Raw genomic sequence first — 22,710 nt, forward strand, 5'->3', positions numbered from 1 at the left:
TCTATTCTTTTTATTTTATTATTATATTTTTTTTCAAAAATATATCCAAAGTTTTTCATTAAACGTAAGCCTGTTTTGTTCCTTTATGAGAAAAAGTTTTTAAAATGCTATCACTCTTGGTGGTGCTTGAGAACCGCCTCAAAACGGACTAGTTACGCCCATGAATGTGTGTCTCAATTTATTTGGCAAGAATGGGTTCTTGTAGTTATTTAATCAATTGGAATCATTTTAAATAATTCAAGCTATTTTCCACGCTTTTATACGTGTTAATTGACAAACATTTGTAAAGACATTATCTAAAGAAACATGTAATAATGGCATTTCTAACAATTTGTATTGCACCCGTTTATCTATTTTTTTAATTTTATTTTAATTCCCTGATCGTAAAATACGTCTCAGTGGCCACAACAACGGCATTTCCATTTGGCTGGACAGGCAAAGCCAAATAAAAAGAAAAGAAAACGTGATTTACTGTGTGCAGAATATTTGTCTCCCAAACGCCACGAACTCATGAAATAGCACGATTAAAAGTTCAGATCCCGAACGTCATGGGGGGGAAACGAAGAGTAACTTGACGGTCATCGGTTTTGTTTTTCTGTATTCACGTGAAATTGGAGTTCCGACTCGTGCCCCAGTCTGCAGCCCCACTTTCCCCACCCACAAGTTGCATGTGCAACAAGGAGCGACCCTGCCCACAAAATGCTGACTATAACCTTTGGACAATTTGTTCTTGGGACTAAAAGTGTCTCCTGCAGACAGTTACCCGTTGAAAACATGCTCACGTGGCTGATCTTGGGGGCCTCTGCATTTTGCATTTATGTCCTCTTCCCTTACCTCTACCAGGACCTCAAATTCATCGTGAAAAATCTACCCGTACTCCGCAGACTCTCCCACTACACCGAAAACAAATACACTCTCGTGGACCGATTTTTGGAGGGCGCTAAACGACAACCGCACAAGCCGCTTCTCCTCTATCGAGATGAGACGTTCACGTACCGGGACGCGGACCGTCTCAGCACTCAGGCCGCCAGGGTGCTGCTGCAAAGCGGGCTTGTCAAACCGGGAGACACGGTGACTTTGTTCGTGGCCAACGAGCCCATGTTTGTGTGGCTTTGGTTGGGTTTGTTAAAGATCGGCTGTTCGGTGGCTCTTCTCAACATCAACATCAGGTCGAAGTCTCTTCTGCAATGTTTCAAGTGCACCAACGCTCAAGTCCTCCTTGTGGGCCAAGGTGAAGGTTCAAATCTTTATTTCTTATTAGATTAAAGAACTAAAGTAGCTATGTCAAACGTATTAGAGCGCGAGTGGCATCTAAACCCCGGCATGATTAAATCCAGCCCGCTTTAAAATTCCGAGAATGTTATAAATGTTTATTAAAAAAACAGCGCCATCTTGTGGGGAAGCTCTGTAAGGCTTTCTGTCTGCTCTTACAAGTCCATACCTGTCAAGCTCCAGGGCTCCATGCCCTTACAAACTGTCGTATTTTCCCTTACAAAATAATCTTACACCATATTTTTTTCCAAACGTGTTTATTTATGTAGTTTAACATGTTTTATTGTACATGTGTTTCCTTATATCATATATATTGTTAATTAACATTTTGTTGTGAGATTCTGAGTTGCTCGACATGAATGAGGTTTATTATAAAAAAAAGTTCAAAAATGAAATGATCTGCATTTATACAGCGCTTTTCATGTCAATGACTTACCAAAGCGCTTTACAATGTGCTCCACATTTCCCAATGGCGGCCTTGTATTGCAGCCATGTAAGACGCTAACCTGCTTATTGGGGGTATTAGGGGTTCAGTGTCTTACCCAAGGACACTTCGACATGTAACACGGACGAGCCGGGATTCGAACTGGGATCCCTTGATCCCAAGACGAGCGCTCTACCTCCTGGAGTCAGATATCAGACAGAACGAGACTGACTGGATAGATACCGGCTGTTGGAGACTGGCGCAGGATATCGGACAGGATGAGACAGGCCGAATCGATACCAGATACCAGAGACTGTAGCAAGCGGCGCTGCCACGAGCGGCTGCCTTTTCCAGCAGCTGCCCTGTTGTTTTATTGTCTGCTCCTATTTTCGGTGTTTTTTCTTCCCGTTTTGACAACTACACTATGGATTACTTCTATCCTATGGACATGGGTTTTAACGCACAAGAAATGCGTTTATTCAAGGAATTCCAACTCCTTGCCCTGAAGATTTCTCGTGCCGGCGTGATGAAGGGGCCTATGGTGGAGGAAAAGCCGGAGCTAGCGAAGCGGCTAGCGGCGTTATAAGTCTTCGGTACCATCCGTAATCATGGTAAATGCGAACTCACGACCAAATAAGATCATCGAGTGCTGGTGGAAAACATCGAAGCGCACAGGGAGCGCAGTTGCTGTGTTTTGCGGAAACAAGGCTCACGTTTAGCATTCCGGACGCTAACGTGTAGCCACCCGGAGCTACCCGGAGCAATCCGGCTTCAACGCTGCTAAACAGAGACACGAAAACCGGGGAGAATCGGAGAGGAGGCGGACTTGCTAACACGAGGTGGTGTATCCCTGGATTTTCACAAAGAAAAGTTTTCCATCTGCCGCAGGGATGTCGAATTTTTGGACTGGCGTGACGTCATCCACTTCGCTACAAGCACCCCTAGGGCATCATGTTCATCTGTTAATAAACAACAGGGTAGACTGCTGGAAGTGTGAATTTCCCTACGGGGATGAATAAAGTATCTATCTATCTATCTATCTATCTAAGATATCAGACAGGACGAGACAGACTGGATCGATACCAGACACCGGAGACTGGAGTCAGATATCAAACCGGACGAGATAGATGGGATCGATACCCGATACCGGAGACTGGAGTCAGATATCAGACAGGACGAGACAAACTGGATCGATACAAGACACTGGGGACTGGAGTCAGATATCAAACAGGACGAGATAGATGGGATCGATACCGGAGACTGGAGTCAGATATGAGACAGGACGAGACAGACGGGATCGATACAAGACACTGGGGACTGGAGTCAGATATCAAACAGGACGAGATAGACAGGATCGATACCAGACAGAGTCAAAACACACGTTGGCGGGTGCAGAGGTTCGTTGACAGACTGACAAGGGTTGAGTGAGAGCATTGAGCTTAAATAGGAGGGAAGCCAATCAGGCAACGAGCCGCAGCTGGTACCAAACGGGCGGGGCCAAGTGAGGGCAATGGGCAACCGTGACAGTTGTGACATGTTAGATATAATAGTACTGACCCACTTTGTGACACAATCTACATAAACAAATGTTAATAATTTAGGTAAATAGTGCAACAACAAGGTAAATAACACATAGGATTTACGGATTGTTTATTTTAGAATTATAAAAATAGAGCGCCTGGATGTTTTCTTTCAGAAGTAGCATCCGGAGGTTTTTTTATCTTCTGAATTTTCGGATTCCCTGCTGGTTTAAATGGTATGTATTATTTAGCGCCTCCTAGTGGTGAAAAATGTCATTATTAAAATAACGATTTGCTTTAAATAATCAATAATACACACATTATCGTATAAATGTGCTCTTCTTTTAAATGTAAAATATGTCTTTATTTTACATCGCGTGAGCCTCACCTTGAGGGAGCTGACATAATTGTCGGACATATTGCCGCTACGGTTACCCAAAAACCTCAAAAAGGCAGTTTTTTTTGGTTATTCATAGTATGAGATGAAAGTCCTGCAATTAAAAAAAAAATCCTAAACTACAAAGTCAAATGATATAACTTTAGAAGGAGCTGTTTTTTTTCCGGGTTGCCGCAGATCTTTGTAAAGTTCTTCAAAACGAACGTGTCCCGCTCCAAACAGCTGTGATAAAAGTAAGGTAAAAGCAGATGGACGCATGGAAAATAAAACATTAGGGCTCTTTGAACTAAGTTGACAGGTGAGGCACCACTTCACCTTCTTCCCCTAACTGCACATCACTGCTTACTTCATGTACTTTCATTTTCCTCATGCTGAAGTTTTGAGTTTTTCCTTGCCCTCGTGTCTGTTTTAGGTCAGGGGATGGTGTCATAATAGTCTGTTGTTTGCGATAATCTGTTGTCTGTGCAGCCCTTTTAAACTGATCAAGGGTGTTACAAATAAACTTGACTTGGTTGCACGCTACAATACAGCAACATCTAGTCGACGAATAATACACACTGTCCCTTTAAATGTGACATTTAGACCATTTTGCCACTTGTTGTCGAGCGAAAAGGAAATCGCCGCTGCTTATCCAATCATAGCTCAGCTTCAACACAAGCTCGGCTGTGATTGGTTGTCACCAAGGCTCGAGCCAGTCATAGAAAAATGAATTCTCCTGCGAATCATTCTACTGAAAAAAATATCCGTCCTGATATTTGTTTCTAATCTTACTTTTTCTTCTTTAAAGTATTTTACTACGTTTATCTTGGAGTGCAACGTCCACTCTTGTTATTAGTGTTACTACGTTGTTTTCAATTTTAATAAAGACGTTTCTAATTGGAATAACTAAAGAGTATATTTTCCGATAAGTAAATTATTTACAGTATTATAGAAATATTTAGAGTGGTGCGCTTCCCTTTTTGTTTTTTAGTTGTGATGGCTTAGCCAGGCACAACGCATTACCAACAATGCGACTAGTCCCGCGCTATTCCTCCAAAATATTATTGGTATATCTTTATTTCAATGGGTAGCCATGGTAACAAGGGAGTTTCCAAGGGTGGCTTGAGAGGGTCACTGACCCACAAGAAATATAACCATAGGCAAATGGTGGATGCTATAGAGCGGATGCTAACGAGTAGATGCTAACAGCTAGGTGCGCTTCTAGCAAAATGTTGGGCTGGCGAAGCCAGCTCAAATATTATCGCAAGCTAGCAGTAAATACTGCTGGCGATGAGTTGGGCTGGCATAACCAGCTCAAGTTTTAGCTGCGATGGGCTGATGCTATGCTTACTCATTCTAGCTGTAAACATTGTTGGTGATGAGTTGGGCTGGCGTAGTTTGTTTTAGCTCTCGATAACAAGTAGCAGTGTGTAAGGTTTTTTTTTCAACGTGCTTTGATCCTAGAAAGAAAGTTTTGCGCTTCGTTACCCTCGAGCCAATGAATAATTTACAATGGAGATGTCTCTTGACAGGTTTGAAAAAATGAAATCATCTGCATTTTTTAAATAGCGCTTTTCAAGTCAATGACTTCCCAAAGCGCTTTACAATGTGCTCCACATCTCCCAATAGCGGCCTTGTATTGCAGCCATGTAAGACGCTAACCTGCTTATTGGGGGTATTAGGGGTTCAGTGTCTTACCCAAGGACACTTCGACATGTAACACGGACGAGCCGGGATTCGAACTGGGATCACTTGATCCCAAGACGAGCGCTCTACCTCCTGAGCTACTGCCGCCCCAAAAAAACTTGACTAATGCTTAAACGAGTCACCATTTCAACGAATTGATTACATGTTCAGACTTTCCGTTTCTATGATACATATTTCGGTTGAATTTCACTACGTGACCACTTATTCACAATCCCAAGTTATTCTCCACAAAGTTTGCAAAAATATAATTCTATTTTTACCCTCAGACTTGCAGGGCGCAATCGAGGAGGTTCTCCCCGAGCTGCTGGAGCAGCAAGTGACCGTCTTCTTCATGGGGAGCTCACAAACAAGTTCAGCCATGCATGGCTTTGCAGAAAAAATGAGAACGATGTCTACGGAACCTCTCCCTAAAGACTTAAGATCAGATTTGAATTTGCAGGATGCTGCACTCTACGTGTACACATCGGGGACTACAGGTGGGTCCCGTGAGGTTGTTGACCTGCTGGAATGGAGAGGTGAAGCAGGGTCTCTTTCTGTTGCCTTCTTTTTCAACAGGTCTCCCTAAGGCCGCTGTGATAACTCATACCAAATTATGGCGCATGACGATGATTCTCCGTCTCTGTGGAGTGAGGTCAGATGACGTGTTGTATATCAGCCTCCCACTTTATCACTCTTCGGGAATTGTTGGGTTCTCCGGAGCCATCGAGTTGGGTATGAAGTGCCCGGACATTCACATTTAACGCTTTATTTAATAGTTTATGTTCAAGGTATCCGTTTGACAACTTTAATCAGTGTAATGTTTTTGTTTGCTGTATTTAACCGTGTATAAAGCACACTCGGGTCCAATATGCACCCCCAATTTTTGAGTAAAGATTACTATAAAATTTTATTTCACTTTTTCTCAGCTCAAGCTAAGCATTGTCAGTGACAGATGATGAGTACGCCAGACAGCCATGATTAAAATCATTTATGGACAAGGCGAACTATGAACACAATACCAATGCACAGTGAAGGAAATAAGTATTTAAACAACCTGCTATTTTGCTATTTCTCCCACTTAGAAATCATGGAGGGGTCCGAAATTTTCATGATAGGTGCATGTCCACTGTGAGAGAGATAAACTAAAAATAAAAATCCCGAAATCACAATGCATGATTTTTTTAACAATTTATTTGTGTGATACAGATGCAGATGAGTACCGTATTTTCCGCACTATAAGGCGCACCGGGATATAGGGCGCACCCCAAAAAAATAGTTTTTGGTCCTATTTTTGACATACATAATTCTGACCCTGAAAGACCTGTTAGTCCGCCCATTAGAAGTCCACCTGCCCTCCATTTATCATCCTGAATCAGATGCACCTCTTTAAGGTCATTAGCTACATAAAGACAACTGTCCACCCCATACAATCAGTAAGACTTCAACATGCAACATGGCGAAGACCAAAGAGCTGTCCAAAGACACCAGAAACAAAATTGTAAACCTTCACAAGCCTGGAAAGGGCTATGGAGCAAAGGTCATGGAGCTTGGTGAAAAAAGGTCCACTGTTGGAGCAATCATTAGAAGATGGAAGAAACTAAACATGACTGTCATTCTCAATAGGAGTGGAGCCCTATGCAAGATATCACCTCGTGGGGTCTCAATGATTCTAAGACAGGTAAGGAATCAGCCCAGATCTACACGACAGGAGTTGGTCAATGACCTGAAAACACTAAGACGTCATGATTTGAAATTAATGCATGGCAGGAAAGGTTCCCCTGCTCAAACCAGCACATGTCAAGGCCTGTCTTAAGTTTGCATGTGACAATTTGGATGATAAAGATGAGTCATGGGAGAAATTTTGTGGTCAGATGAGACCAAAATAGAACTTTTTGGTCATAATTCCACTTAGCGTGTTTGGAGGAAGAAGAATGAAGAGTACAATCCAAAAAACACCACCCCTACTGTGAAGCATTGGGGTTCTTCGGGGTGTTTTTCTGCGCATGGGACAGGACGAGTGCACTGCATTAAAGAGAGGATGACTGGGGCCGTGTATTGTGAGATTTTGGGGAATAACCTCCTTCACTCAGTCAGAGCATTGAATATGGGTCGTGGCTGGGTCTTCCAAAACAACAACAACCTGAAAGCCAGGAAAACCAAGGAGTTGCTCTGTAAGAAGCATATGCAGGTTCTCGTATGACCATGCCAGTCTCCAGACCTGAACACAATCGAAAAGCTTTGTAGGGAGCTCAAACTCTGTGTTTATCAGCAACAGCCCAGAAACCTGACTGATCTAGAGAAGATCTGTGTGGAGGAGTGGGCAAAGATCTTTCCTGCAGTGTGTGCAAACCTGGTGAAAGACTACAGAAAACATTTGACCTATGTAATAGCAAACAAAGGCTACTGTACCAAATGTTAACAATCATTTTCTCAGGTGTTGAAAAATACTTATTTGCAGATTTATCACACTAATAAATTGTAAAAAAAATCATGCATTGTGAATTCTGGATTTCTCTTTTTAGTTTATCTCTCTCACAGTGGTCATGCACCTACGATTAAAATGTCAGAGTGGAAGAAATAGCAAAATAGAGTGTTTAAATAATTATTTTCTTCTCTGTATTTATTTAATGTCCTTCAAATTCCTATTCATCATCAGTTACAAAAAATAGTTGTTTCTCTTATTGGGATTTTTTGTGTTTATTTATATTTTTCAGGACAACATACTGTTTTCTTCTTTCTTTAACATCCGATTTAATCGTCTGAGATAAAATGAGATAAAACCAAATGCCTTTCAGTATGTCATCTTTATAACCAGTGATCTAGTGGTAAGAGTCTTCGCTCTCACTGCAGAGAATTGGGCTCGATTCTCGTTGCATCCAATGTTTTGCGATTGTGTTAAGGGATAATTTTTCAACAGATCTGTCATTGCAGAAATAGAGTAAAAACTCGAGTATCATGGGCACCCAATCTTTGATTCAATTTTTAGGTCAAAGAAATGTGCATTACATACGAATTAACATGCTAATTCGTTTAACTCTAATTAAGAATGTTTGATATCCACATATTAATTGACGTTGGTATCTGCGAGCATGTACCCCGAGAAATATGATCAAAACTGCTATAGACTTTCTTAGTTGTAGCTCTAGTATGAAGCAATCAAAAAGTCAAGAGGTTCTGTTATTTAAATCTATTTCTCCCCTGATGAGCAGAGGGCTAAACAATTACAGGATTTTACTAATACATTTTTTCTTCCCATTTTCATTTGTGAATCCGCAAAATACTAATGAAATGTTATTTTAAATGGTCCTCCATAAATAATCAACAGTGAGCAATATCTCCTAACATCAGCATAGCACTCTCGTCTAACGCTAGCTTTAGCTTAAGTTAGCAGCAAACGGCTATGAAACTTCTACCCAAATGGTTAATACTAACAAGTGTAAAATAACCCAAAATACAAAGTTGAAAACATTCAGATCGCTATATGTAATGGTTAGAAAGTACTAGCAGGTTTGGAGGATGATATATAAATGCCTGCAACACGTGGTGTTATCGAGTAAATATTACAGCATTGAAATGCAAAAATCATAGGAAACTCTTAAAAAGAATAGATGTCATTTTGGCCAGTTTGATATTTATCTGACATTATTTTGTATTTATTCCTAACAACCCTGGATTAGTTTTGCAGATGACTGCAAACATCATAGTATAATTGAATATATTAACCCCTTAAAGTTCCCAGGCCCGCCGGCGGGTCGTCAGACTGATGACAAACAAAGTCGTATCTTCACAATGTCACCAGTCACTGAAATATGGCATTCCAAGCTTCAACTATTGGTATTAAAAACATTTCAAAATATACTCCTCTGAGAAACATCAACATCAGTCTGAAACAAGATACCCGAAAACTATAAACACAGCGTAACTTGCGTAAAAGTGCTATGAAACTCTACTCATGACACGATTCCCCGCAAATATGGTGTGGTTACATTCATTAAAAACGTCATGAAAACTCTGGTTTAAAAAATCTTGAGCCTGTAATGACCGATTAAAATGATGATTGACACATTGGTTAGCCAACGAATATCCCAACATAATTTTATGCAATTTTACGTGGTGTATATAAACTGGTGTAAATGCACCCATTTTTACGCGAGTATCACGCATAAGTGTGCAAAATCATGGATTAACATCTGAAAAGAGAAGTCAAACATTTACAACTCTTTCACAATGTCTAAAAATTGGCCAAAGTACATTACACGGTTGCAGAGGTTTAAAAACTGTAAACTAGTCGTCTCCAAATGGCCACTTTTGAAAACACTTTCAGACATCTTTTAGAAAAATGATCAGTTTGTGATCAAATTTCCAGCTAAGATACCATGCCACACTCATCTGCATGCATTTAATTGGAAAATAATTCAGGCGACAATAAAAACTTGCTATTTCTGTGTGTTCCAACTCAAATTATTCAAATAGGCTCAGTCAACAGCTAAATCTTCTGCCTTTCATAAAGGCACTGAGTGATATATGTGTATATAATATATATAAACACGGTTAGTGGAATTATGACCAAAAAGTTTTATTTTGGTCTCATCTGACCACAAAACTTACTATTTGAATTGTTTTTTTTTAGTGATTAGGAAGATGTGTTTCATAACTATTTAGGGTTACCTTGGATGCTTTTGGGAGGCTGGGAACAAATTAATTGGTTTCCAGTTATTTCGTATTGGAAATATATGCTCGAGATACGAGCGATTCTAGATATACTGGAAAAGTCTTCTAAAGTGGACCATGTCTTCCATGTATACCGAAACTAACTATAATGAAAAAAATAATGAGTGTGACGATACAAAGTCTAACACAATTTTGTGTAACGTGTCCAGGTATCACAGTCGCCCTCAAGAGTAAGTTCTCGTCATCGCAGTTCTGGGATGATTGCAGAAAATACAACGTGACCGCTGTCCAGTACATCGGGGAAATCATGCGTTTTCTCTGTAACACACCAAAGGTAAGCACAATACTTGTCATTTATCACTTTTTGCAGAATTCAAGATGCTTATTTTACTTTGGGTCGGTTGTCACTCTTCACTCATAGATGATGTTGCTATTTCTGCATGATAGCGAACGCTTTCTAAAATAAGTTCATCTCATCTCATCTCATTAGCTGCACCGCTTATCCTCAATAGGGTCGCGGGGGTGCTGGAGCCCATCCCAGCAATCATCGGGCAGTGGGCAGGGGACACCCTGAACTGGTTGCCAGTCAATCGCAGGGCACACGGGGACAGACAACTCACTCGCTCATTCACACTTAGGGACAATTTGGACCGGCCAATTCACCTGAAATGCATGTTTTGGGAATATGGGAGGAAACCGGAGTGCCCGGAGGAAACCCACGCAAGCACGGGGAGAACATACAAACTCCACACAGGAAGTCTGGAGCTGGATTTGAACCCACGCAGGAGGTTCCCATGACTTGAACTGTGCTGCACATGCGCTAACCACTGCGCCGCCGTGCTGCCCCTAAAACAAGTTGTAGTCATTATATCATTAGAATTAGAATATTTTTTATTATCATTGATTAAGATGTGGTGTACATTGTTCAATATCCGATGAAATGTGGCATTCCAAAATTAACATAACCCTCAAGTTGTGTGAGGAAATCGATTTTGAGCTAGGGTCTTACTCAGTCCTGACTGCCAAAAAGAAGGGAGCATTGCTCAATATAGTTAATACAACATCCTAAGAAACAATATATGCATCCTTAACTATATACTCCCACTGTAATTTGATTTTATGGCCCCTGAGACACATCGGTTATGTAGAGAAAATCTTAAATTACCGTAAATTCCGGACTATAGAGCACACCTGATTATAAGCCGCACCCACCACATTTTAAGAGGAAAATCGATTTTGTACATACACAAGCCGCACCTGTTTAAAAGCCGCATGCGCCCACTTTTAAACATGTAACACAAACCCCAAATTAACCCAAACCACACTTCGAGTCCCGCGATTGAAACTAAATGTCCTTCATTAAAGTTCACAGTCCAAAAATCACAGCCGGCAAAATGAACGGAAAATGATACCGGTACTTAAGGTTTGATGCAGGCCTGAAGAGTTCCGTTGAAAGTAATTCCAAGGAAATAATTGTATATTTCCAAAGGTAAGGGTGGGAAAAATATATCAGATGAACACATTTACTCACGCAACTCCTTTTTCTTTAACCAACTTTTTACCCCCTCTTCTTTCCTTGTCTGTCCCTCACCTTTAGCGGTCCCCACCTAAACTCGGCACCCCGCGTTTGTTCCGCCCCTCATTTTTCGTTCCCACGTGCAAAACATATCAGAATAAGTGTCTAAAATAAATACAAATAAATACATTACAAAAATATACAGTTGCAAATACATATTATACATGGGTTACACATATTTACAAAGACAGACGGTACACCGAGAGAGTTTTCAAAGCTTTAAAAATAATAATATAGCTTTGACAGGGCAGTTAATGGTAGCAACACTCGAGCGCCGCTAGCGGCCGTTAGAAAAATTACATAAATTGGCCGCATCACTGAATAAGCCGCAGGGTTGAAAGTTAGGGAAAAAAGTAGCGGCTTATAGTCCGGAATTTACGGTATATTCATTTGGTTCAGAATCGTTTGGTGATTCGGCCAGCAGGTGGTGCTCACGGTTTCCCACAAGGAAATCGTTCCAAATAGCCTCGAATTGTCTCTAGCATTTATCAATACTCCAAACATAATATATTTTTAGCTTTAAATTATTCATTTTTTCCATGTTTTATGGACAATAATTGATCAGTCCTGGTAGCACAGCAGCTGAGTGGTTAGCACATCCGTCCTGAGGTCATGGGTTCTGTGCGGAAGTTGCATGTTCTCCCCGTGCTTGTGTGGTTCTCTTCGGGTAACTCCGGTTTCCTCCCACATTCCAAAAACATGCATGTCAGGTTAACTGGCCGGTCTAAATTGTCCCTAGGTGTGAATGAGCGAGTGAGTTGTCTGTCCCTGTGTGCCCTGCGACTGGCTGGCAACCGGTTCAGGGTGACCCCTTCCCCAAGACAGCTGGAATGGGCTCCAGCACCCCCGCGACATTACTGAGGATAAGCGGTGCAGATAATTCATGGTTTGATGGATTGATCAGTCATAAAGGAAAATAATATAGACACGCAAACAAATAATGCACGTGGTTTGATTCTAACGGACTCCGATTTATTTACTTGACAGAATAAAACGAGAGAATAAAGAACATTTTTGACACAAGCACTCCCAGTGTTAGCAAAGGGGAGGGAGGAGAAATTCTGTAACAGCTTAACAGTACTGATCAATAAACCTGGTTTTCAAATAATAAACTCATTTAAATGATCAGTAATTATTCCATTGCGCGTCATAATGGTATTTATACCCAGCACCTAAAATGGTTAGTAGGGGAAATCTTATCTGCTTACCTTTGGGTCGGATGAAGCATCACATGAGAAGATAAAGGTGGGGGATGGATACATGGTCCATGGAGAAAGCCGGATCGTTCTCCCTTATTTTGGAAGACTAATCTTGCGGAATTTACAACAGCTGGACAGAAAGGGACAGATCTGCGGGCCCTCTATTGGCGTGCGAAAGGCTTCCTTGCCGAAGGGCCAGGTCTATATCACGATCTTTTTTGTCCCCATGTTCAGAGGGGTGCAAAGGCCAATTGTGGGTCTTTCCATGTATTTTTCAGAGTCAGTGGTTAAAAAGGTTTGGGGAAATGGATTTGTGGCAGTGTAGTTCCTCCTCGGTGTCCAAACTTTTCAGAAAGCGGGCCAGATTTGGTAAGCTGTAAATGTCCGAGGGACGATTATTCAGCCTGGCCTTCATGGACAGTCCTTAATAATTTCACCCCCCGTGAAAGGTTTGCAGTGGCGACGATCAGCGATGTGACCTCATAGCTTGCCTTTGCAGCAATTTCATTTCTTTTGGCAAGGTTGTTGCTGAAAGTACCGCTTGAAATTTAATCACTAATCGCTCGGACCTGGGGTATCTAACCCGCGAGCTGAACAACCCCCCTTGCCATGCACATGTATCTCTCCGCAGCCCGGTAACAGCTTGCAGAAGTACAGCTTCCAACTCCATGTCACCCGGAGAGAATGGGGAGTCTTTTTTTTGTAGCCAATCACAGGATCTGACCACCGGCGGCTACAGCAGGGTTGATTGTAATCCTCCCTACTTTTAATGGCTGTGGTGGAAGGTTGACAGAGCAGTGAGGAGGAGGAACAGGGACCGCTGTCTTGGTGGAGGCATGTCATAACACCACGTTTATTAAATTTTTGGTATTTATTAGGGGTGTCTTGACATGAAACTGAGCTAGAAACACAAACAGAGCCCGAAAGTACAACTGTCCAAATTTTCACGAAAATCAGTTCCGGCTTTTCGAAGCCTATAAGCCACGTACGAACACACACGTACGCAATTCAGGGTTTATAAATATGATTAGATTACATAGATGTATAAAAATGAATGAATTCATGTCACAAGGTATTTAACAGACACTTAAACTTGATTTTTCTGACAGAAATCCAACGACCGAGATCACAAAGTAAGAATCGCAATCGGCAACGGCCTCCGGGCCAACGTGTGGAGGGATTTCTTGGATCGCTTCGGAAACGTAGAAATCTGGGAACTTTACGGGGCAACGGAGGGGAATATCATCTTGGTGAACTACAGTGGCAAGATCGGCGCCGTGGGACGAGTCAACTTCTTTTTCAAGGTCGGTGCGAATTTTCACGGCGCACTTTTTTGCTGGTCTGGAATTTGCAAACATTGAGTTTTTGGTTTTGCGGTCCGGCAGTGGCGTTATTCTTTTGCGTTGATCAAGTATGACGTGGAACTAGACCAACCTGTGAGAGATTCCTCGGGTCTCTGCATCCAGGTCCCCAATGGTACGTGAAGTTTCTAATATCGGATGAATAGAATTCTCCAGGATGATCCTTCCATATGTAAGTAAGTAATATGAGTAATACCTACAAATATATGCCATATGAATAAATGAACACATACATAAATCATGTACCTACATTTATGATATTCATTCAATCTATTCATTTATGTATGCATTTTGTCAGTTATTTCTTTCGATTTTTATTCATTCGTGTATTTTGTAATGTATTCCGTAGTGTGTTTTGCCGTGTATTTTGTCTTGTATTTTTCATAGATTATGCCTAGTATTTTGTTTTACATTCTGTCAATTATTTTGTCGTGTATTTATTTTGTCATGTATTTTGTCATTCATTCTGTCGAGCAATTCGTAGTTCATTTTCTTGTACATTTTGTCACGCTTTTGTCGTCTATTTTGTTATTTGTTTTGTAGTTTATTTTGTTTTGCATTTTTGTGTGCATTTTGACCTGTATTTTGTCGTGTATTTTGTCTTGTTTTTTGTTGTACATTTTGTCTTGCATTACTTTGATTATTCTGTCGTGTATATAGTGATTTATTTTGTAGTCCGTTTCGTCCCGTATTTTGTCATGCATTTTTCGCGCATTTTGACGTGTATTTTTCCCTGTATTATTTATTTATTTTGTCATGTACTTTGTCATTCGTTCTGTCATACTTTTGTTCTGCATTTTCTAGTGTTTTTTCTTTGTGTATTTTGTCATTTACATTGACGTGCATTTTGTCATGTTCTTCAGCTTTAATTGTCGCATAATTTGTCATTTATGTTGTCATGTATTTTGTCGTTTATTCTGTCATGCATTTCCGCATGCATTTGTTGTGTATATGTGTCACAAAGAATGTTATTCAAATGAGGTTGTGGTCCGGTTTCCTGAGCTTTTCAGCTATCGGTTCATCAGTGATGCCCTCTGTGGCTGCTAGCTGTGTGAGGAATGGATCGGCTAACTTGTCAATGAACCAATAGGTAAAAAGCTTCGCCTGTTTGGAACCCCCAACCCCCCGCACTTGAATAGCATTTGTGACAGAAAACATGAAAAAATACCTGACAAATTAAATGACAAAATGCAAAAATGTACAAATAAATTGGATTTATGTCATATCTTTAGGTATTAAGTGTTTTTTTATGTGTGTTTATATGGCATATATTTGTTGGTGTTTGTTAATACATTTATTTCTACATATGGCAGGATTACCTTATCCCTTGAAATCAACCCACTATCTATTCCATCTACCCATTTTTCGTTGTATTTTTTTTTCTACTTTCACCTTACTAGGCGAGCCGGGCCTTTTAGTAGCAGAGATATCTGCTCGGGCGCCATTCTCGGGCTATGCGAGAAACCTTCAGCAGACGGAGAAGAAGAAACTTCGCGACGTTTTGAAAAAAGGCGACGTCTACTTCAACACCGGCGACTTGATGCTCATCGACAAAGACGGCTTCTTTTATTTCCAAGACCGCACCGGCGACACTTTTAGGTCAATTTGCTCTTTCTTTTATTTCACCTTAATACGCCAAAACCACGTTTCGCTTTGAGTTTTTTCTTTACAGATGGAAAGGAGAAAACGTGTCGACTAACGAAGTGGCCGACGTCATCACTCAGGCCGACTGCATCAGCGAGGCCACCGTGTATGGTGTGGAAGTGCCAGGTAAATTGTTGCACAGTCCATGATAACACACCGAATATGTTCTTGGGCACATTTATCAAGATTTTAGGGATTGTTTTTACAAAGGTAAAAGTCCTGCTCAAAGTATACTACTGTTGGAAACTTTAAAGGGATAGTGTGTATTTTCTGTGATGTGACACTTTGTCAGCTCCCTTTAGGTCAGGGGTCTCTATCCTTTTTCAAACTGATTGCAACGTTTTGTTACTTACTAGCGCAAAGGTCACCAAGTGTGATATGCATTTCTAAAATAAGTTATCACGTTATTACTATGTTGTTACTATGTCATTACCAGGTTAATTATTTGAAGTAGGGTTAGACTCTGTCAACCACGAAAACAATCATGTAGAAAATCACAATGACCCAGCACTGGTGATATATTTTCAGAACAGGCCAGCAGGCACCTTAGCTGTCTTTAGGAGGGACCCTAGTGCCTGCAGGCAGCGTGTTGGAGACCCCTGCTTTAGGCGATGTTCAAATGATGTAAAATAACTTGAAAATGCTTCTTTGTATGATAGTTCATGTATTTTTGCTTGTGATTTAAATCAATAATGCCTTTTTTAAATGAACTATGTTTTGAATGATTCAGCCTCCCTTTGATATATTAATAAAAACAATTCTTTTAGACTTATTTAACTTGAAAAAAAAATTAAAATACAGTAAAATTGAAAATATAAGGAGAAATATACAAGGATAACGTTGTATAATAACAAATATAATATAATGCTAACATAATACTCAAAATTATCAAAATAATTTAAGAGTGGAACAACATATTTTTTAATGAAGTCATTGTAATTTTGATACTTGTCATTATTATTGCTATAATTATCTTGATAACCATTATTGTAAAAGAAAAGTTTAAAATACGGTAAAATGAAATCAGCAACATTATCTGCAACCATTTATAAGAGATAATTTTGCTCAATATTCATATTATTTGTCTTTTTTGGTAAAATAATTCATATATATGTTTCAGAAAATAAAACTTAAAAAAAAGAAAGAGGTGTCCAGGCAATTTTATTCATTTGGAATATTTTTCTTCTTTTACTATTTATTTCAAGAAAGCTTTTAAGAATCTTAAATTTCTATTTTATTAAATTCTTTTTAACTATGTTGCGTTTGTAAATTACATTATGAATTAAGAGGTATGTATTAAACAATATTTTTTTTGTACTGTTTTCCCAATTTTTACGACTTTTTAACTTTTTTATGTAATTATTTTACCGTATTTTCCGCACTATAAGGCGCACCGTGTTATAAGGCGCACCTTCAATGAATTATATATTTTAAAACTTTTTCCATACATAAGGCGCACCGCATTATAAGGCGCTATAAGTGCATGCTGGTTTAAGATCAGGTAATTGTGCAATTTTGTAATTGTAATCCTGTGCAGTCCTTCGAGACATTTTCGTGATTAAGGGCCATATAAATAAATGTGACTTGACTTGACTTGGCTACAGTAGAGGATGTAGTTACGTTATGCAACCGTTAGATGGTGCCGCGCTAAAGGGAATGTCAACAAAACAGTCAGATAGGTCAGTCAAACTCTATTAATAGATAACAAACAAGCTTTCCACAACTCCATTCACTCCCGAAATGAATAAACAGCTGTTTTATTATTTTTTCTGGGGTAAAGCATTTTCGTGACACATCTTTAACATCTTTGAACAACAGCAAGGCATAACATTTTACTTTTCCTCCATTTAGTCAACACGCAAAAAAACGTCTGATACTGTTATGGTAAATTAAACGTTAGTGCAATCGCAATATAGTGACACTCGTAATGTGCAAAAACAATAACAATAAAGCAATAACATAATAACTTTAAAATGTAAAACGTAAACCGCTCATACTCATGCTTCTTCCACTTTCGCAACATGGATTCATTAATGTTAAACTCTCTTGCTGCTGCTCTATTTCCATGTTCTACTGCGTGACTGATCGCTCGAGTTTAAACTCTGCGTTGTAAGCGTGTCTCTTAATAGGAGCCATTTCAGGGTCTTCATACAAACACACAAATAAAAGAAAATCGTTGTTTAATATTTCCCAGTATGCACGGCGCACTTCTTCTACGCGAGAAATGGAGTCGGCGGCTGCTTCTCTTAGTTGCGAGACCTTGCAATTCAATATTGATCCATATATAAGGCGCACCGGATTATAAGGCGCAGAGTCAGCTTTTATAAAAAAAATAATCAGATTTTATGTGCGCCTTATAGTGCGGAAAATACGGTACTTTGTGTCCTACTTTCTGCCTTGTTTAAAAAAGGCAAGGGGAATCTAAGGTTTGCGCTCTCTGGTGGTTGTCATATGACGGCGCACCTTAAAAATTATTACAATTAGAATTGTTTTTTTAGTCATTGATAACATAGTGAAGATTGTCTACAACGATATTAGGCGTGGCACTCAGGTAATAGAGACTTAGAGAACAAAATAAGATGAAAAGAATATTAGGATTGAATTGAATGAAACTTTTATTTTGAACATAACAAAAGAAAAATCAAAACGAAAAATCTAAAAAAGAAAACTAAATACACAATGTTATCGTTCATGTTCGAAAGGGAGTAGCAAGAAGCATATGCTTATTAAATCCTACCCCTTTGACTTCATTAATAATTGTGTCTCACAGTTAGCTAGCTCTTCTATGTATTTACATGTAAAATAACTCATAACCATATTTACATTGGCTGTGTGGATACACATTCTCTTCATTATTATCATCATCATCACTACTTCCATCACTTTTTTTTACCATCATCATTATCGTCATCCATACATTTTCAGCATATAATATAATTAGAGTATATATTATGATTATATAGTTCTCTTGGGTGCTCATGGTGAAACTGACTGCTATGGGGTGTGTGTTGTCCGGCATACAAGTATCTTTGGACCTGCTACCTTACGGGATCTGCCCCCAGGCAGCAGGACCACCATTCTTGAGTGTCATGATCTTTGCATTAATAAGACAAGGTCCAGGAGCTTGAGCCAGGTGCCTCCAGCATAAAGCTTCCACTTGTCTGCCCTAACTATGAGATCTTCAGGATATTTTTGTTCTTTTTAAGATGTATATCTTTGTGATTGTATCACTTTTCAATTAGTTTTTCACCATCCTCACCAACATATTTATTCACCTCATAGTTTTTTGTTTTTAAATATAGGTCCAGATTGTGATGGATTTGCATAATATGATGTTGATAGTTATATAATAACAATATTCAACAATAGCAATAAGAATAGACATACTGTATAGTTGATAATGATAATAAAAACAACAACAATTATATAATAGTTATGATAGTTGGTGCAATAATATTAAGCTTAATTATTAGCTTGACCCATCTATTGGCTGTATAAGGCTTCTGCTCACATTATTTGGATGCCAATAATACTACTAAAACTAACAATAATAGTCACATAAATGTTATAGTAATAATCATCATAATAACAGTTATAATAATACCAGATTAATTTAGTTTATTTTTAACCATTTATAATACTAGCAATCACTAAATATCATTCAGACATCAACAACCGCAATAATAACAATTAATGGCAGTTATAATAATAATTCTTATTATTACCATAATAATATACTAATGACAATAACAATTTTGATTTGCTTCCATCTTTCATTTGCCATATCATTCAGACGCCATTTTCTTCCTCTCTGTACCTCTCCAATATTGTTTTTTGTATCTGGATTTGAACAGCTGAATATTTGGACATTGTTGGAGCTCATCCTTTAATTTGTTCCAAAGTTGAACTCCACATACATAGGATGAATAGGCAAAAGTATTTACTAGTCGTAAAACATGCACCTCAGACAAGTAATTGAGGTTTTTACATACAGTAGGATTTGGACAAGAAGAGCTGAAGGAGGAGACGTTGCATTCATGATGATGGCCTTGCAACAGGGAGCTATAAAAACAATTAAATGAACTTTACCCGTGTAAACATTTCCAGACGTGAACTTGTTTCCATGAGAGCTTAATATGAAACCAAAACACAATGGATGTTTGCTTTCCTTAGGTCACTTAATGTCAGTGTTAATGTCCTCAACTTTAACCCAAATGTTCAGTATTAAGTGTGTAAATTCAACAAGGTTCCTCGCACTACTTTAGAAGTGAGTTACCTGTCAATATTTGTTTTCCTTTTTTACGTCACCTGAGCGCTGACTCCTTTTATGTGGGACAAATGTAAAGTTCACTGATGTGAAAGATCATCTGAGCTGAAGGGGAGTGTCAACTATTCTCCGTAAAATGGCTCCACACAGCTGCTACACAAAGAGACCACTTCAAAGCGGGAACATTCAGCCTTTGTTTTGTTTAGTGACGGAATTCGGATTGGGACGCCTCAAAACAAATCCTCCAAAAATTACGTCGTTCTCGTGTAGAGTAATGTGGAATAGCATTTTCGTACATTTATCCGTTCATCTTATATTGAGATGCTTTGGTGTCTTCATGCTGGAAAACCCTACAATATGGCAGATTTGAAAACGTTTTGCAAAGAAGAGTGGGCAAGAATTTGATTTCTTTGTTTCTGTGCTGCGATATGGATGATAAGTTAACTGTGTATTCTGTTTTAACGAATACGCACCTGCACAGAAGTCTGCTGAGGTTGCCAGGGCTGTTGTTGGAAAAAGAAAATGTGGAATAAAAATGCTTTTACCCTCCATTAGCATGTGGAGAAGTCTTCTTATGTCTGTGATAGAGAGCATTTTCCTCTGCCTTTTGGGGTTTTTGTAAATCCAGAGTGTTATGTTGTACATGGTGGCGTTTAGATCAGGATATGGTGTAATAATAGTCTGTCATTTGCAATAGTCTGTGGTCTGTGCAGCCCCTTTGAGACTCCTTGTGATTAAGTGCGTCATAAATAAACATGACATCCACCTGTTCATTCATCCATTCTATTCATGCATCCAACCATTTACTCATTCATCTAATCATCCATCCATCAATTCACTCAACCATCCAATCAGTTAGCCATCTATTCATCCAACACACTTGTTCAGTTCATGTAGTCACTCTTCCATCAATTCAGTCATCCATCTTTCCCATTCTGGCTCTCCATCAATCTACTCATCCAACCATTTACCCATTCTCGTCCATCTAATCAGTCGTATGTCTATCTGTCCAACATCAATTTGTTTATCTAATCACTCATCCATTTATTTTGCCTGTGTCGGTCCGTCCATCATCCATCACACATTTACATGTTCGTCTAATCCTTCCATCAATCCATCCACTCATCCATCCATGCATCCAACTACTCAGTCATTTATCTATTCACTCATCCATCCTTCTTTTCATCCTTCCTTGAATCAATTCATCCATCCAACATCCACCCACCTTTTCATCCATTTTTGCATCCATCTATCCAACTGTTTACGCATTCATTTAATCACTCATCCATTTACTCATCATCACACATTTACATGTTCATCTAATTACTTATAAATCTATTCAGTCCAATCTATCTGTCTATCCTTCTTTCCCTCCATCCATGCACCCAACTATTCACTCATTGATAAATTCATTCATCCATCTTTTCCTCCATTTTTTTAAACCATTCGTCCATCCACCCATGCACTCCAACTATTTATTTATGTAATAACTTATCCATCCAATGTCTTTATGCATGTTTGCATCCATCCGTCAATGCATCCACTATTCACTCATTCACTTAGTCATTCATCCACCCACCCTTCCCCACTTGCTTGCTCTCACTCATTCATCCATCCATCCCTGCATACAACTGTTCACTCATTCATCTAATCACTCATTCCTCTTTTCTTCCACCCATCCACTCTTCCTCACTCACTCACTCACTCACTCACACCCTCGCTCGTCCAGGGAATCCTCACACAAGCGTCTCCCTAGGAACTCTCGCTTTCCCTTAACCTCTCCAAGGATCACTATATACAAAAATAAACCGTTTTGGGCAGCGTGGCTACACTCATTTCACAGTAACACCTCCACTTTCTTTCTTCTCTACCACACAGGAGCAACATCAAACTTCAAAAGCTCAAACCTTTCCCCATTGACGCAAAAGATTTTTCACATTCAAATCACAATATGAATCCAAGTTGTTTACCGAGCAAATATAAAAACCCACCTTCTTTGTTTTCGTACTAGGCAACGAGGGCAGAGTGGGCATGGCGGCCATTTCTCTACGAGACTGCTCCACGTTCGATTCCGAAGATGTCTTCCGGCTCTTGGCCAATTTCCTGCCGAGCTACGCCAGGCCGCGTTTCCTCAGGATTCAGGTACGTCAGCCATCTCGTCACGAGTGAGGCTCACCAATCACAAATTTTATTCGGAACGGCAGAACTCTTTGGACGTGACGGGAACCTTCAAGCTTCTGAAGGCCCGTTTGGTCAAGGAGGGTTTCCACCCAGTTGACATTGCCGACCCGCTCTACTTTTTGGACGACAAGGAGAAGAAATACGTCCCGCTTACCGTGGATATGGTTGATGCAATTTTATCGGGGAAGATCAAAATATAACGCTTTTTTTTTAATTCCAAAGAGATATTTTATAAATTGTTTTTATTGTATCAGCGGTATACGCTAAATTGAATAAAAAGAGGCATTTGAATACTTGACTCTGTTGTTTTGGATGTGTGCCGGTTCTATTTGAAATCTTTTTTTTCAACTTCTGAATTGTTTATTTTTGAATGAAGTCAAACCTAATTATAATATCTTAATTGTATTTGTTTTATTGAATTAGTTTAAAGCAGGGGTCAGCAACCTTTTCGGGGTTGGAGTGCCACTTTCAAGTTTCCTTCTAAATCAGTGTGCCACACCAAGATTAATGACTCGCACAATATTTTTTTTATA

General features: G+C 39.4%; 1 protein-coding gene across 1 annotated transcript; it reads left to right on the forward strand.

Annotated features, from left to right (window-relative positions):
- Positions 1-719: 719 nt before the first annotated feature.
- Positions 720-22,468, forward strand: LOC148362559 (long-chain fatty acid transport protein 2-like). The gene is made up of 10 exons (XM_088339992.1): positions 720-1,231; positions 5,566-5,775; positions 5,855-6,010; positions 10,159-10,283; positions 13,834-14,028; positions 14,110-14,200; positions 15,486-15,684; positions 15,758-15,855; positions 22,008-22,138; positions 22,201-22,468. Exons 1-10 carry the CDS (start codon positions 775-777, stop codon positions 22,375-22,377), a joined length of 1,839 nt encoding a protein of 612 aa, XP_088196118.1. The 5' UTR covers positions 720-774; the 3' UTR covers positions 22,378-22,468.
- Positions 22,469-22,710: the final 242 nt, after the last annotated feature.

The sequence above is a fragment of the Urocampus carinirostris genome, chromosome 7 (assembly GCF_059441175.1).
Source record: "Urocampus carinirostris isolate Australia breed hairy pipefish chromosome 7, RoL_Ucar_1.0, whole genome shotgun sequence".
NCBI classification, from domain to species: Eukaryota; Metazoa; Chordata; class Actinopteri; order Syngnathiformes; family Syngnathidae; genus Urocampus; species Urocampus carinirostris.

Excerpts from the sequence above, each read along its gene's own strand:
- LOC148362559 (XM_088339992.1), top strand. The coding sequence starts at position 775 with ATGCTCACGTGGCTGATCTTGGGGGCCTCTGCATTTTGCATTTATGTC. Across the intron at positions 5,776-5,854 it reads GTACACATCGGGGACTACAG|GTCTCCCTAAGGCCGCTGTG; the intron begins GTGGGTCCCGTG and ends CTTTTTCAACAG. Across the intron at positions 15,856-22,007 it reads GTATGGTGTGGAAGTGCCAG|GCAACGAGGGCAGAGTGGGC; the intron begins GTAAATTGTTGC and ends TTTTCGTACTAG.